The 15,302-nt window shown below is 32.0% G+C and overlaps 1 protein-coding gene and 1 pseudogene across 7 annotated transcripts; one reads left to right on the forward strand and one right to left on the reverse strand.

Annotated features, from left to right (window-relative positions):
* Positions 1-5,142, forward strand: part of LOC107482584 (uncharacterized) — a 14,867-nt pseudogene extending 9,725 nt beyond the window's left edge.
* Positions 5,143-5,167: 25 nt separating this feature from the next.
* Positions 5,168-8,095, reverse strand: LOC107482800 (uncharacterized). 7 transcript variants are annotated; one of them, XR_008008406.1, is made up of 4 exons: positions 7,586-8,095; positions 7,433-7,513; positions 7,198-7,308; positions 5,168-6,368 (listed from the first exon to the last, which is right to left on the reverse strand). XR_008008406.1 is itself a non-coding variant. In XM_021139757.2 (3 exons), exons 1-3 carry the CDS (start codon positions 7,710-7,712, stop codon positions 6,352-6,354), a joined length of 225 nt encoding a protein of 74 aa, XP_020995416.1. In that variant the 5' UTR covers positions 7,713-8,095; the 3' UTR covers positions 5,168-6,351. The 7 variants fall into 7 exon arrangements, 3 of the variants coding, with proteins under 3 accessions (XP_020995416.1, XP_052116910.1, XP_052116909.1); XR_008008405.1 differs by having other exon boundaries at positions 7,167-7,308; XR_008008407.1 differs by having other exon boundaries at positions 6,702-7,351.
* Between the last annotated feature and the right edge of the window lie 7,207 nt (positions 8,096-15,302).

The raw sequence follows: 15,302 nt of genomic DNA on the forward strand, positions 1-15,302 counted from the left end.
CAGCTCTTCTTTTTTTTTTTTTTTCTAAAATCATTTTCAACATGTCTTTTTCGTTCTTCCATGGATGACATGAATTGCTTTTTTGTTTATGCACTGCATACTCTTAATTTTTTACAGCATTGACCATAATATATTTGGTTGACTACAATTGAATATTTTTTAAACTATTTTATCTTTATATCAATGCCGTAAAAAAGTTCTTGGTTGATATTCGATTGCAAAATGTGAAAATGATAGGTTGAACTTGGAATAGCTTTAATTACACATTTACATCCTCTTTATTTTATCATTAGACCATATTTTTCTTGTAATTTATTATGTTAATTATTATATATATTTACATAATATATTCAAGTAAATTATTATTTTTATTTAGTTTAATTTTAATTTTATACTCATTTTTTCTTAATTTGATTATATTTTTACATATGTATAAACTTTTTTTAATATGTAATTTCCCAACGTTTCTTAAATCAAAACGCATACTAAATACAATTATATATGAAAGAGGAAAAAATCATTTATATTTTTTTTAAATAATGATAACGTCACTCCTAAATTAATATTATTATTTTTTTAATTATAATTTTTAATTTTTTTAAATTACTTTAATCTTTATTTGTTATATCAACGCTCTTATATTGTTGTCAGATTTATAAGACGGTGAATAATTTTGTAAAAAAATAAAAATATATAATTAAAAAAATAATGTTATGAATCTAAAAGTAACATTATGAATTTGTTTTTTAATATTTCTGTTCTAAAATAAATATAAACATACTATGTATTTATGATTGTGTGAAATAAATGTTACTCTCTATCATTAGACCATCCTTAAATCTTATTGGTTGATCATATGAAATTCTTTATTCTAGATTAAGTATCAAAATTATATTCGTAATTTTAAATCTATTTCAAGTATAGACTAACTAATAATACAGTGTAATAAGATTGTGAGTTCATGCAAATAATTATTAGTAATCTCAAAATTCTATACATATTATATTCACAATTACTAATAATAATATAATATGCTAAATAAAAATTGAAGTTAATATACAGTATATATATTTATTATTTTTTATTGGATGTAAGCATATTTAGGTTAATGCTAATACATTTCATATAAAAAAATAGAATCGTATGTTAATTTTTGTATTTTAAATTTGAGTCATGGGATTAAAAGAAAAAAAAATTCAAAGAAGATAATTTTTATGGTGAACTCTTCTCCTCACACTTTTTTTTTTAACAAAAAATAGGAGACTCGAATCCGCAACCTCTTTATTGAGTATGGGAGATTATGCCATTTGAGCTATTACTCATCGGCACTCTTCTCCTCACACTTATTAAAATTTAAGATAATTTAAAAAATTATTATTGTTAATTTTTTTATCTTTTCTTTTCACCAAAATTCTAATAAAAAAAAAACAGGGCACATACATAAGTGTGAATTGAAATATGTTTTTGTATATAAGAGAGTTGAATATATGTAAGAGCAAAAATAAATACTAACTAAAAGGATAGTTTAAAAATTTTATTATATTCCAATAATAGAAGGCTGTGAAAGATATAGAATGAGTTAATGCTCTTTCTTATAATTTAATCTTTGATAATTTGTCTTATTAGATTGATTGACCTTAATTACTACTATATAAGGAATTAGTTTCAAATATTTTTAAAATTATCATGTAAATTTAATTGAAACTGAAAAAAAATTCTTACTTACAAATTTTTTTAAAAATATTTTTCAGAATTTTGAAATTATAACTTATTTTAAAAATAAGTATTTTAAATAGTAAATATAATTAATAAGTTAAAAAAAACTGGCTATTTAAAGATTTTGAAAGGGAAAATTGTCAAGAGTCTAATATATTAAATATAAAACATAAAAAATTATTAGTTAATGTTAGATTAATATCTAATATTTTTTAAAAACGAAAACAACAAACACAAAATTTATGAAAATGCATGCATGGTTATTGAAGATTCATCATTTTATCTTCTTAGTTATATCCATATACCTCTATTTCACATTAATATATGACATATATGATAATATGCATATAATAAATATGAGCAGAGGGAGAATTTTTTTTTAATTAGTGACACAACTACTTTTTTTTTTTTGTTAACGTGATTGCAGCTAATTTAATTATAAAAGGGCATATAAAACAAAATATAAAAATATAAATATAAAAAAGGAACATGAAAAAGAAACATAGCTCTGCTACAACTTATACGTCTAACATTTATTTCGAGAAAAAAAACCATTTATCGTTTAACTTCTTTGCTGGTTGGTTGGTATCTCTATTTAATTTGCACGTATTTAAAAAGTAGACAAAAAAAGAAAAAAAAGGAAAGGGACTTATAAGTTATAATCATATAACTATATAAGTTTTCAGTCACTTTCAGCATCTCTCAGATCAATTATCATCATCAATATAATAAGGTGAAGCTTGTAACACATTCCTTCACATTCCTTCTCTATATATAAGTTTCAGCGAGCTCTTCACTTCTCACACTATTTCTTTCTTTCTCTTAGGCTTTCATTATTCACTTCATTTAAAAAAAAAAAGATATTAGAAGTTTTAAAATGCATGTATTAATATTGAAGTGGTTTTTTCTAATTATTTTTTTAGGCACATCAACAATTTGTGTTTTAGGATCTAAATTTCCTAGACTCGGAATAGTTTCACAAAATACTAAAACAAAATATCATGATCATGTTGTTAACATATCTTATTATTTCACTTAAAAATTAGACCATTTTAATTATAACCCCGAAAGTTATATCACTTTTAAACAAAGATATGTGATAGATTTTAAGAATTGGGGTGGTTCTAAATCGGGGGCACCAATTTTTGTATGGTTTAATGCCGAATCTTCTTTAGAAGAAGGAATCGTCGCCGTTGGATTTTTCAAAGACAACGCTCTTCGTTTCGGTGCTCTTCTTATATACATTGAGGTAATAATTAATTGTGACTCTTTAGAGAACATACTTGATATTCTATAAACTATAATAAAAAAATTTTATTTAATTTTTAAAATTATTTCGTAGAGAATATGAAAAATGTAAGAACGTTCTAAAAAGAATGCATGGAGTGTCAATTACTTTCAAGTAGTTGTAGTTCTTTAATTTGTTGGGAATTGATAGTCTTCATGGTAGGATTGGTTTTTTTCACTTTGCTTTACATCAAAGCATAAAATCTCGTGCATGCCTTAATAATGTGGCCAATATAATCTAAGTAAATATATGTACATTTCTGTCTACGACTTAATAGATGAAATAAATATATAATCTTTATTTTCATGTTTAATTTATTTATGTTGTTATATGCATTTTATATTGTTATTTATATCATACACGAATCAATTAAGAGATTAACTGAATGTTGTATTAGGGATATTTTAATTCAGCGCAAGCATTAGCAGATTATGCTGATATCCTTCTACACGTTAAAAAGGTTTTCAATGCTCATGATTGTCCAATCATTGTTTATGGAGGTTCCTACGGTGGAAGTACGTCATATTATATATTATTAATTACATAAAAAAATTATAAAAATAATTTTGAATTTTATTATTTAAACATATGATTAATATTTATTTTAATTTTTTTTTGTTTATCTACTAGTGCTTGCAGCGTGGTTTCGACTCAAATATCCCCATATTGCATATGGTGCTTTAGCTTCATCCGCCCCGATTCTCTATTTTGATGGTGTTGCCCAAAACATGGATATTATTATATTGTATCCAAAGATTTTAGGGTAATACATTATATATATGTTATTATTTTATCAATTTTATATTAGTTATTAAAATAATGTGTATTTTGATAAAAAAAAATTAATAGTAAATTCTAAAAGATAATTAATTTAATTTACTCTGTTGGTATGTAGAAAATAAGTAAGAGCTGTTATTATACTATTCAAAAGTCTTGGTACGAGATTGATGAAATAGCCAAAAAACCTCATGGCCTCTCAATTCTAAGCAAAAGGTTTAAGATTTGCAAGTAAGTCAAATATTTAATTTTTTTGTTCCATATTATTATTATTATTATTATTATTATTATTGTTATTATTATATACTACATTAATTTAAAATTTGCAGGAAATTGAAAAATGTTGAAGTTCTAAAAAATCATTTAAAGAATATATATTCTGTCGGAGCTCAATATAATCAACCATCAGTTGAGAGCATATGTCACGCCATTAACAATGCAGCCAACAAAACCGATAAAATTGGTCAAATATTTGAAGCTTTTACACTTTTTAATCAACTATCAAATTTTTCTTGCTATGACATAGAAGGAAGTGATAATGCAATTGACCAATCTCAAGATGGCAAGGCATGGAATTGGCAGGTAAAAAAAAATCCATCTATTTTTTCTTGGTTTATATATATAATGTCTAATTAACTAATAAAAAATTAATTAATTTAATAAACAGACTTGTAGCGAAATCATTAATCCAATTGGTGCTGAGAAAGATGCTTCAATGTTTCAACCAAGACCTTTTAATATGAAAAATTATCTCAATTTATGCAAGCATCAATATGGCATCATTCCAGTGCCTCATTGGATAACAACCTATTATGGTGGCCAGGTATTTAAATAATAATTCTTTCAATCCTTTTATAAATTATTTTCAACAAATAATTAATTATTGATTATCATTAATCTTTATTTTATATATGACAGGATATAAAATTGGTCTTCAAAAGATTTGCTAGTAATATAATTTTTTCCAATGGATTAAAAGATCCATATAGCTCAGGCGGGTAAGACATTTTAATACAAATGTCTGTTTGTTTATTAAATATATACAAAAATAATAAATATGAAATTAATTATAATTAAATAATAAATATTTTAATAATATAATGTACACTATGTATTGCAGAGTATTGGAGAGTTTATCAACCAGCCTGATTGCTATTACCACAGTCAATGGTATTAATATATCAATCATAATTTTTTTTTACAATAAATAAACAATTTTAGTTATTTTTATTATTGTTATTGCAGGTAGTCACTGCTTGGACATCCTTCCAGCACAACATAGTGATCCTAAGTGGTTGATCCATCAAAGACACGTTGAAATAAATATCATTGCAAGCTGGATTGCAGAATACCAAGCTGATAGATTAATTTGTTAATAATGAGTGATAGCTTTTTTTTTTTGTCCTTTTTATGAATGTACTTTATATTAGTCAATTTTATATATTAAGTTTATGTACTTTACATTTCTTAAAAAATGAAGTTAATATGTACACTATCAGAATAATGTCTGAATAAGTTAACATGACAACGAATACAATAAAGCATAACCAAAACCATAAAAATTAAAAATCAAACAGAGTAGCATCGCAAACAATTGAAACAAATCTAAGAAAATTCCACATATAAATTCAGGAAGCTTTCAGGAATATAGTTAAAAAGAACATTTTTTTTTTTAATTTCGACGGGGCCTACAGCTCAAATTTAAAATGAACAATATATATATATAACTACTAGTTAAGACAGCATCACCATGGAATGTGCCTCTAGGAGAGCAACAAAATTGAAGAGAGGAAAACAGAAAATAAAATAAAATAAATTTCTACCCTAGATGCAGATTATGTTTTTCCCCCATATATAACTTGTTGTACAAGTTAGCCTCTATTAATTCCAAACAAATATAGAGATGTGATTGAAGAAAGGCAAAAAAGAATTGCAATGGTAACTATAACATGCTCAATGTACAGAGTAAAAAGCTACACCCATTCTCGGGCTTTTTGAAACTGTTGATCAACACTCATGATGTATAGTGTATCAAGTGAATCTATTAAAGTTGCCCAAGACCTCCAAAACTGTTGACACCACTCTTTGACTGAGGCTGGCATCGCCAGGGGGGGGGAAATAGTTATTAAATATTCAAATTTAACGAAAAAATAACTAATTGATAATAGAAACAGTTATTGGTACAACCACAAAAAGCATTTTACTTCATAAAAATTATAATGCATACTATTTTTTGCATTGCAGTAAAAAATAGTAAACAAAATCAGGCATTGCAAAAACACCAAAGTAGTGTCATATTCAAAGGAAAGAAGCTGAACTACTAACTTTAGACCAAAAGCTTTGAAGTTGATTGTTCATACATAATTACCATACTTATAATCTGGGACAAAAAAAATACCTGAAGTTCATCTTGGCCCCATGCATACTTCTCATAAGATCCCCAAGCATGGAGCATAGCTTCTTTTACTTTTTCTCTTCTCTCGATGTCAACTGGACAATCTACGATATCTTTACTAGACTTGGTAGTTTTCCTCCTTAAGGCAATTTCCCCAACTTTACCACCATGGGAATTATTTAGCTCTTCCAACTGAAACAAGACCAATTGCTTACTCCCCAAAATAGCATATTATTAAAATTGAAAAACATTTCTCATGACAAAATATTATATTAACCGAGTAAGAAACCTGTGCTGTATACAAACAGATCCAAAAAAAAAAAAGTGCAATTAGTATCAAAAGATGAGGATTTAGCTTTATATAAGATTGAATAGAGAATGAGAAATTAAACTATGGATTTCCATCAGTTTGATGCAGGACTGATGCGGACAACACCAAACATATATGATCATTTTGTTAGTCGTGTTTGTTTCTTGTGATTGTAACATACAATGAACAAATGTACAAAAAGTTAGGCGCTTTACATCTTCTTACAAGATTTTGCATATCAGTAATTTCTTTCCATAACTCCTCAACTTCTTCTACCTTCATTTCACAGAACAATTATTAATGTCTGCAAAATGAACTTATGCAAAAACCAAAAGGATTTCAGCTTCCCTTAAAAGGAAATTTGAATAGGAAATGAAAACAAAGTTCTACTTCAAAATCATCTACATGAATAAACCATCCTAGTTGTGCCCACCTCTAATTACAGCATTCTCAAGTCTCAACCTAGTAACAACTTGCTTGTTTAGCAATAAAAAACAGTAGTTCCACATAATTCAGCTCCAATGTTTCCTTCAGAGTTAATCTACAGTCTAATTCCAACAAATTAACGACTATGCAACTAATTAAAGCCTCAATTGAGCAGATCCCTACAGAATCTTTGACTAATTACTAAGCTGAAAACCAATTCACAATTATAAATAATTCTGAGGGTTAGGGTTTACAGCATAAAGGGAAGAGGGAAGGAGCACCGACGGAGGGAGCGTGGATGGAGGGTTTGCGAGAGAGAGTGAGCGCCGAGGAGGGAGGCCTTGCTATAAAGATTCAATCCTTAGTTCCTTAGTGCTTCCGCAACAACAGCCGCAACTTTAAATGCGATATGAAATAACCAAAAGTCCAAAACTCATTCCTAAAGCAATAACGCCACAAATTCCTCAATAACGTAAAGCAGAAAAGAGACTAAACTAGTTTTCGGAGTAAAGCAACTTACTGAAATCGAGGCTAAGTGGGGGAACGAAACCGCAGCGGCTCTGACGAGCTCCAACAGTGATCAGAACTCCGGTAACGGTGGCTGTAACAACATGCAACAACAATAAAGTTACCGAAATCTCAAAAGGATGTAAACCAAATTCAAAACCCTTACCGGCAGCGTTGTCGACGACGGCAGCGGCGTTCCCTGGCGGCAGAAGCGGCGGTAACCCTGATGGCGGCGCTGACAACGACGGCTCCCTCGGGTGACTACCTAACCACGGCGACGGCGAAGAAGCCATGGCAGCGGCGGCAACAAGCTCCTCTCCCGCGAGCTCCTTCTCTCTCCTGTGTTTGGCTCGGCGGCGACGGAGGCCTCTTCTCCTTCTTCTGTCCGCGACCAGCCTCGACGGTGGTGGAAACCGGCGACGACAGCAACGACGCGGCTGACAGCGGTGGCTTCATGGACGGCGACGCGACTCCCTCTCCTCGCGGTTCTGGCGGCGGCAGCAGCGCGGCCTTCTCTCCTCTTTCTCGGATCCCCTCTCTTCTCTCTTCCCTTCTCCCCCGTTGCAGCTCACTCATCCCCGGCGGCGCTCTCCCCCCTTTCTTCTTTCATTTTGTTTCAGCGTGTGTGTGTGCTTGTTGAGTGTGAGTGTGTGATCGCGAGTGAGGGGGTGGGGTACCCGTGTGTGTTAGTCAGAGGTGAAACGTTCAAATCTAAATCAATTTAAATTAAATCATTCATCCAATAAAATTGATTAAAACGTATTAATTCATATTTAATTGGATTTTTTTTTGTAAATTGCTAGATCAAATTGAATTTTATATTTACTTTTTATAACTGATATAATCTAATTTAAATTGCACAATGTACTATAATATTATTATTTTTTTATTATATTTACAATTATACTTATAACATGTTCAATTTGTTATACATTTTTATATTATTCATGTATTATTATTATTATTTAAAAAATATTTTATATTCAAAATGTTATTTATTTATTTATTTTAACTAACTTATAATTTTATTTCTAATGTTATGTTAATTATCTTTAAAATACCATTTTATTATCAACTTGAAATTTATTTTTGAATAAATACTAATTTAATGAAAATTAATGATAATTAGATTAATTCTCTTTCATTTATAAAATAAGGTTAAAAGTTTATATATTAAAATTAAGGCATATAAAAAAGTCGTGTTTTTTTAATTATAAGAATTCTAAATAATAAATAAAAATTTACTAACTTTTATATAAAAATCTCTAAAATATAGTCTTAAATAAAAATAATACATCATAAGTAATTTATTAATAACTTTTAAAAATTTAAGGATCTTACAGAAACGATGACCACGAATAACGACGATACAGAAACCGACGACGATGTAGAGGAGATGAAGACCACTACCACCACAATGTACAGGAGCTAACGACCACGCATAGGAGACTACGGTGCACACTAGACCATGATGACGTGTACGACACGACAACAATGCACATGAGATGATGATGGTGTAGAAGATGACGATAGAAAAGACGGAGACGAGACGAGGCGTTCAAAGGAGGCTACACAGGTACTCCTTCTTCTAGCAGGAGCTCCATTGTTCAATGGAGTGGAGGCGCAGAGACTGTCGAGAGAGGAGTGAAGGTGAGGAAGTTAGGGTTTTTACTGTTTTACTTTGTCTTTTACATTTAACTATTGTTATTTATGTTTAACAATGCAGTTAAATTTTTTTTTAAGTTTCACAAATTAATTTTTCGTTAACATTTAAAATTTGACTATTAATAAAAATTATATATTAATTTTTAAAAAAATATAAAATAATATCTATAACTTTTAAAAATTAATTATGTTTAGTTACAAAAAATACTTACATTTTGTGATAAACAAATAACTTGTTACAAATAATATTGAATTTTGTGTTAAATAAATTTTTCGTTACAAAGTATTTTGAATGTTCACTACTTTATCTTTTGTTACAAAATATTACAAAATTGTGCAACAAAATATTAATTCTTTACAAAAACTAACGTAACAACAAAAATTAGGTTGTTACAAAATATTAGCACAGTTTGTAGCAATTTGTATTGTTGTTATAAAACATTATTATTCTGTAATACTCACCAATTATTGCTACAAAAAAAATCTTTTTGTAAAAATTTTGAATTTGACACAAAATTTTTGTTACAAATGCTCTATTTTCTTGTAGCGTTAGGTCAAGTAAAACTAGGCCTAAATTAATACCTGATCCTATTCGCAGCTTGTAAACTTCGGTTAATTATTGACTAATTAAATCATAAATTAAAATTTATTATAGAAAATTAGAAATGAGATTTTTATAGTTTAATATGATAGAAAGAAAATTAAAACAAAAATTTTGACACCAAATTTTAGAAAATCAGCCCAAATTGGACAGAACAGATCAAACCGGATGAACCAGACCCGTATTGGGCCCTTGGCCTAACCAAAGCTCAACCTAAAACCCTCATTCAATACTCTCTCTCCTCTCTTAAACCCCAAACACGTTGAGCAGCCATGTAAGGGAAGAAAACTCTTCCAAGAACATAAACCCTTGCTTGATCTTCAAATCACCATAACTTTTAATCTGGAGCTTCAATTGCTGTACCGTTTGCGATCACGCGTTCATCGCATCGAGCTCTACAAAATTCACAAATTTATTCTTGAGATAAGTTACGATTTCTGCTTTGGAATTCTAGCCTTAATTTCAAAATTTTAGGTGAAAAATGTTGAGATTTGTGAGCTTTTGGATGTTATAGGACCCAACTAGGAGAGGCTTAATCTTGTCTGTTTGATCCTTGGATATGGTAAGATTTTTAATCCTAGTGAAATTTATTGGTTTATGATGTTTGGGTATTGAGGGGGTATGTTTGAATGTGGTATTGTGGCTTAGAAAAGTGTATATATGTGTGTTAGAGTTTGATTAAAATTTTAAAAAGTATGGAAAAGGGCTTTTGGGTGCTAAAAATCTGTTCTTGGAGGTGTTGAAGCCTTGAGAGCTTGTGAAAAAGTGCTTTGGAGGTGTTCTGGGTTGAGCGGGAAAGCGGCCAAGGTATGATTTCGGTTTCTTGTATCTAAAATATAACGTGGTGTGAAAACTTAGGCTAGAAACCCTAAGATAGGATTTGAACTATTGATGTTGTTGATTGGTTGAGATGAATTGTGTGGTTATGTATGTGATTAGTGGATTTTGATGTTTGATTGTATAATGCATGAGAGATATGCATGTTTTGATATATGCCTAATGATTGGTTGAGATTGAATTGTGGGTGGAACCATGTTCATGGTGAGAATTATATTTATTGTATGTATTGATGGTTGATGAAAGTGGTATTGTTGGAAATTGAGATGAGGAAAGGTATATAGCATGATATTGTGTTTGAAATTGAGTTATTTTATTGAGATTGGTTAAAATGGTGGATTGGTGGGTTGTGAATTTGATAAAAAATTTTAACATATGAGTTGAGGAGGGTTAAGGTTGATTTTTGGTAAGTTTTAGTTGGTTTTGAAAAGGGTTGAAATTGGTTTGTTTTGAAAATAGACTTTTGTGGGTTTGTATGAAATATGATTTTTGGCCTACTTTGACGGAGCATAACTTGATTTTTGGATCCCCGATTTGTGTCAAACTTGTTTAAAAATGAAATTGGATTCGAGATGTTTATGCCATTCGAAGAACGAATGGAAAATGATTTGAAACGAAGAAGTTATGTCTGTCGAAAGTTTGGGATTCAAAAATGTAATTCTGCAGCTTTTTAACTTAGTAAATTTTTTTGCGAAAATTAATTCCACGCGCACGCGTGGCCGATGCGCACACATCAATCTCAATTTTCACTCCCCCTATGCGTGCGCCTGGCCGACACGTACGCGTCGTTGTACTAATGCAAGTGCCCAGTATAAAAATCCAGAGAGTTGCGCTGGTATTGTGCTGGTTTTGTGCGAGGAGCATAAAACGCACCCACGCGTACGCGTGGCTGATGCGCACGTGTCACTCTACTTTTCTGCCATCCATGCATGCGCATGGGCGACGCGCACGCGTCGCTCTACTTTTCGGCCTCCCACGAGTGCGCATAAGCGACACGCACGCGTTACCCCATTTTCACAAAAAAAAATTAATTTTTGAGTTTTTAAAGCCGAATTTTAGACTTCTAAACCTCCATTCTCACCATTTATGTCTTAAATCCTTATAGTATGTCTAGCGATGGTAAGAAGCTAGGAATTTGCCAACTTGTGGATGAAGTAAGGGGAGAATTAATGATGAATTATGATTAAGGATAATTGTATGGGGTGTTGATGGCGATGGTGGAAGTGCTTTATTTGCCATGAGCCGAAGGGCTGTAATTGTTAATAAATTGTGGCTGGTTATGGATTGTATTATGAGTCGAATGGCTGAGATATTGCTAAATTATGGCTGAGTTATTATTGAATTATGGTTGAGCTATTATTGAATTATGGCTAAGTACGATTGCATATATGCTTTTTGAATGAAATGTGAATGTTGCATTTCCACTATCTGAGATACGAGTTTGCCTGGGTGAAGGTTGTGGCTAGCCACCACGTGCTCCAGGTGGAGACTCGATACTCTGCTAGCCCCATGTTGTAAGTGTGGCCGGACACTATGAAAGTTTCGGATGAGCTAGCCCATGTGGATAAACACCAGTGCAGTGTGGGTGTTGTGTATATGTATTGATAATTATGATTGAGAATAACTCGAGTTGGGGATGCACGACAGAGGAACGGTCCAATGGTTAGTTACCAGGACTTGTCGGGTTGGCTTTATAACAACTGACAGATGAGACTCATCAGCCACTAGGACAGGCATACATCATATACATTATATGTGAATTGTTTGGAATGCCTAATTGACTGCATAATACTTGCTAATTGTCTAAATACCGTATCTGCTTCCTATTTGTGCATTTCCTTGTTTGATATAAATGTGATTGCGATATCAAATTACTTATGGCGGCTGGGAGGTTCGAAGGATTTGGAAAGGGGAGTGTTAGTTAGACTGAAGATCTTTAGCCAGTTGCCTATTTCATTTATGGTTTAGTCTGTTTATAAGCTTTGATTATCTGTTGGAAGTCCTAGGATTGCCTTTAGCTTTCTTAGGACATTACATGTTAGATAAGTGGGTAATGTTACCATACTGAGAACTTCCGGTGCTCACCCATACGAATTTTGTGGTTTTCAGATGCAGGATGTGAGTTTTTTCACTGAGACATGTTTGAGACTTCTGGATTAGCGAAGATCCTTAGCTCTTGAGACTTTATTTTGGTTTTATGCACTTACTTGGATACTAATTGAAGGTTGTGGTAGGCTTAGAGAAGGGGTTTGAATCTATGCCTACCTTTTAAGTTGCTGTTTTGACCCTTTTTAATCAAAGTTACAAATCTGATTCTGTTTGAACTCAGCAGCGGAAATTTATGAGACAATTTATTTTTGTCTCATGAATATCAGAAAACAGAACATGACAGAGAAGAAAAAGCTAACACTAGCATATATCCTGGTTCGGTTGCTTTGTGCTATGCAACCTACATCCAGTCTCCTCCACAACTATGGAAGAATTTCACTATAGTTAACAGTATTACATACACCAATTTCACACTCAAGTTCTAACCTAACTTGACATTGGCTATGCTAACACTCAACTATTCACTCTTAGTGCTATCCCAACTAAGAATAGGATACCAACAGGTACAGGATACAAGACACTTAATCAACCTAAAGAAATCAGAAAATAACTCTAGGCTTTTCTCTCAAGTGTGATTTGTGAGCAAAGGGATCAATGCCTGGTTCTCTAACAGATATGAGAGGAACTCGAGTTTTACCTCTTTGAGACCGTGATGGAATAGACCTAGACTTTGGTTGTGTGGACTCAGGTGGAGGTTCTGGTGCTGCAGGTCGCTTCTCTTTGGATGAACTTGGTTTTGATGACTCTGGCTTTGATGGTGTGACTTTCGGTGGTGGCGTCAGCTTGGCAGAGGCAGGGAACCTTGGAGTGTTCTTGGTCCAAGCCATGGGGTCACAGTGAGGAGGAGAGGTAGGAGGAGAAGGTGAGGGAGTGAAGTTGGTGTCTTGAGAACGGGTTGATGGTCTAGGAAAACTTGGAAGTTTATGGATTTTCTCACGAGGTGCTCTTTTGGCAATGACTTTCTTCCTCATTTTGGTTAAATTGATGCCTTTGATGAAAGAGAGATAGTGGTGTGAGAGGGAAGAAACCGAAGGGTTGAGGAGAAGTTATGGAGGGAAGAGAGGGAGTGTTGGTAACCGTACCCAAAAGCAAATTTCCAAAACCATGCAACTGCATCACCATTTGAAAAGACTTGACAAGACATGACATCATAAAGGAAAAGATTTTATTTGATTTTTAAAAGATTAATTTTAAATTTTGAAAGGCAATCAGCATTAAATTGAAACTCCTTTTGGACCAAAGTCAAAAAAATTAAGTTTGCCAAAAAAAAAACTTTCGGGCCACAAAAAATTTTGAAGAAACTTAAACACACAAAAATAAGAAAGCAAGAATGTAACATTCATATTGGGCCCAGATGTGGTTTGAATTAATGAATCACATAGGACTACCCAGATCTGAATAGAGGTTGGCCCAGATTGATTTTTCGCTGGCAATAAGCCCAGAACACGCTGACTTGAGGGAAGCATTCATCATCTCCCCAGAATTGTCTCATACCTGTTCATGAGACAAAAAGCTCTAGCAAATACATCAGCACTTTTCAAATAAGGAATCATAACTCAAAATTCCTAGACACGTCCTAAGCATGCAAAATCTATCCTCGGCTAATGGTTTTGTAAAAATATCTGCTAATTGCTCCTCTGATTTAACAAATTGAATGCAAATATCCCCCTTTTGGACATGTTCTCTTAATGAGTGAAATTTCACTTCAATATGCTTAGTCCTAGAGTGCAAAACTGGATTTTTAGAAATATTAATGACACTCATATTATCACACATCAAGGGTATATTTTCAGCCTTTATTTTGTAATCAGCAAGCTGTGTTTTTAACCATAAGAGCTGAGAACAACAAGAAGAAGCAGCTATATACTCAGCCTCTGCAGTGGAAAGGGCCACTGTTGGTTGCTTCTTACTTGACCATACATTTAAGGACTTCCCAAGGAAGCAACATAAACCAGAAGTGCTCCTTCTATCAACTCTATCACCAGCAAAATCTGCATCACAATAACCAACTACAGAAAAATCATCAAAGACCAACATTGGATGTGCCATGAACATATCTAATGATCCTTTTAACAGCCGAAAGATGTGACTCTTTTGGTTTGGATTGGAACCTAGAACATAATCCAACACTTTGCACAATATCGGGTCTAGAGGAAGTTAGGTACATAAGAGAACCAATCATTCCTCTATACCTAGTCTCATCAACATCTTTCTTATTTTCTCCCTTATCTAATTTAGAATTCGGGTGCATGGGAGTTCCCATGGGTTTGGCATTTTCAAGGCCAAATTTTTTGACTAATTCCTTGGCATACTTTTCTTGATGAATGAAAATACCATTTTCAGTTTGTTTAATTTGCAGCCCAAGGAAAAAGTTAAGTTCACCCATCATACTCATGTCAAATTCGCTTGTCATGAGTTTTCCAAATTCAGAACAAAGGGATTCATTAACTGATCCAAAAATAATATCATCAACATATATTTGGACTAAAATAAAGGAATCATTTGAATTCTTGATAAATAGAGTTGTATCAGTGGTGCCTCTTTGAAAACCATTTTTCAAAAGAAAAGAGCTAAGTCTCTCATACCAAGCTCTAGGAGCTTGTCTTAAACCATAAAGAGCTTTAGACAATTTAAAAATATGATTAGAATGCTCTTTATTTTCAAAACCAGG

The sequence above is a fragment of the Arachis duranensis genome, chromosome 4 (genome assembly GCF_000817695.3).
Source record: "Arachis duranensis cultivar V14167 chromosome 4, aradu.V14167.gnm2.J7QH, whole genome shotgun sequence".
NCBI classification, from domain to species: domain Eukaryota; kingdom Viridiplantae; phylum Streptophyta; class Magnoliopsida; order Fabales; family Fabaceae; genus Arachis; species Arachis duranensis.

Excerpts from the sequence above, each read along its gene's own strand:
- LOC107482800 (XM_052260949.1), bottom strand. The coding sequence starts at position 7,712 with ATGGCTTCTTCGCCGTCGCCGTGGTTAGGTAGTCACCCGAGGGAGCCG. Across the intron at positions 7,514-7,585 it reads CGTCGTCGACAACGCTGCCG|CCACCGTTACCGGAGTTCTG; the intron begins GTAAGGGTTTTG and ends ATGTTGTTACAG. Across the intron at positions 7,352-7,432 it reads CCCACTTAGCCTCGATTTCA|GAATGAGTTTTGGACTTTTG; the intron begins GTAAGTTGCTTT and ends TTATTGCTTTAG.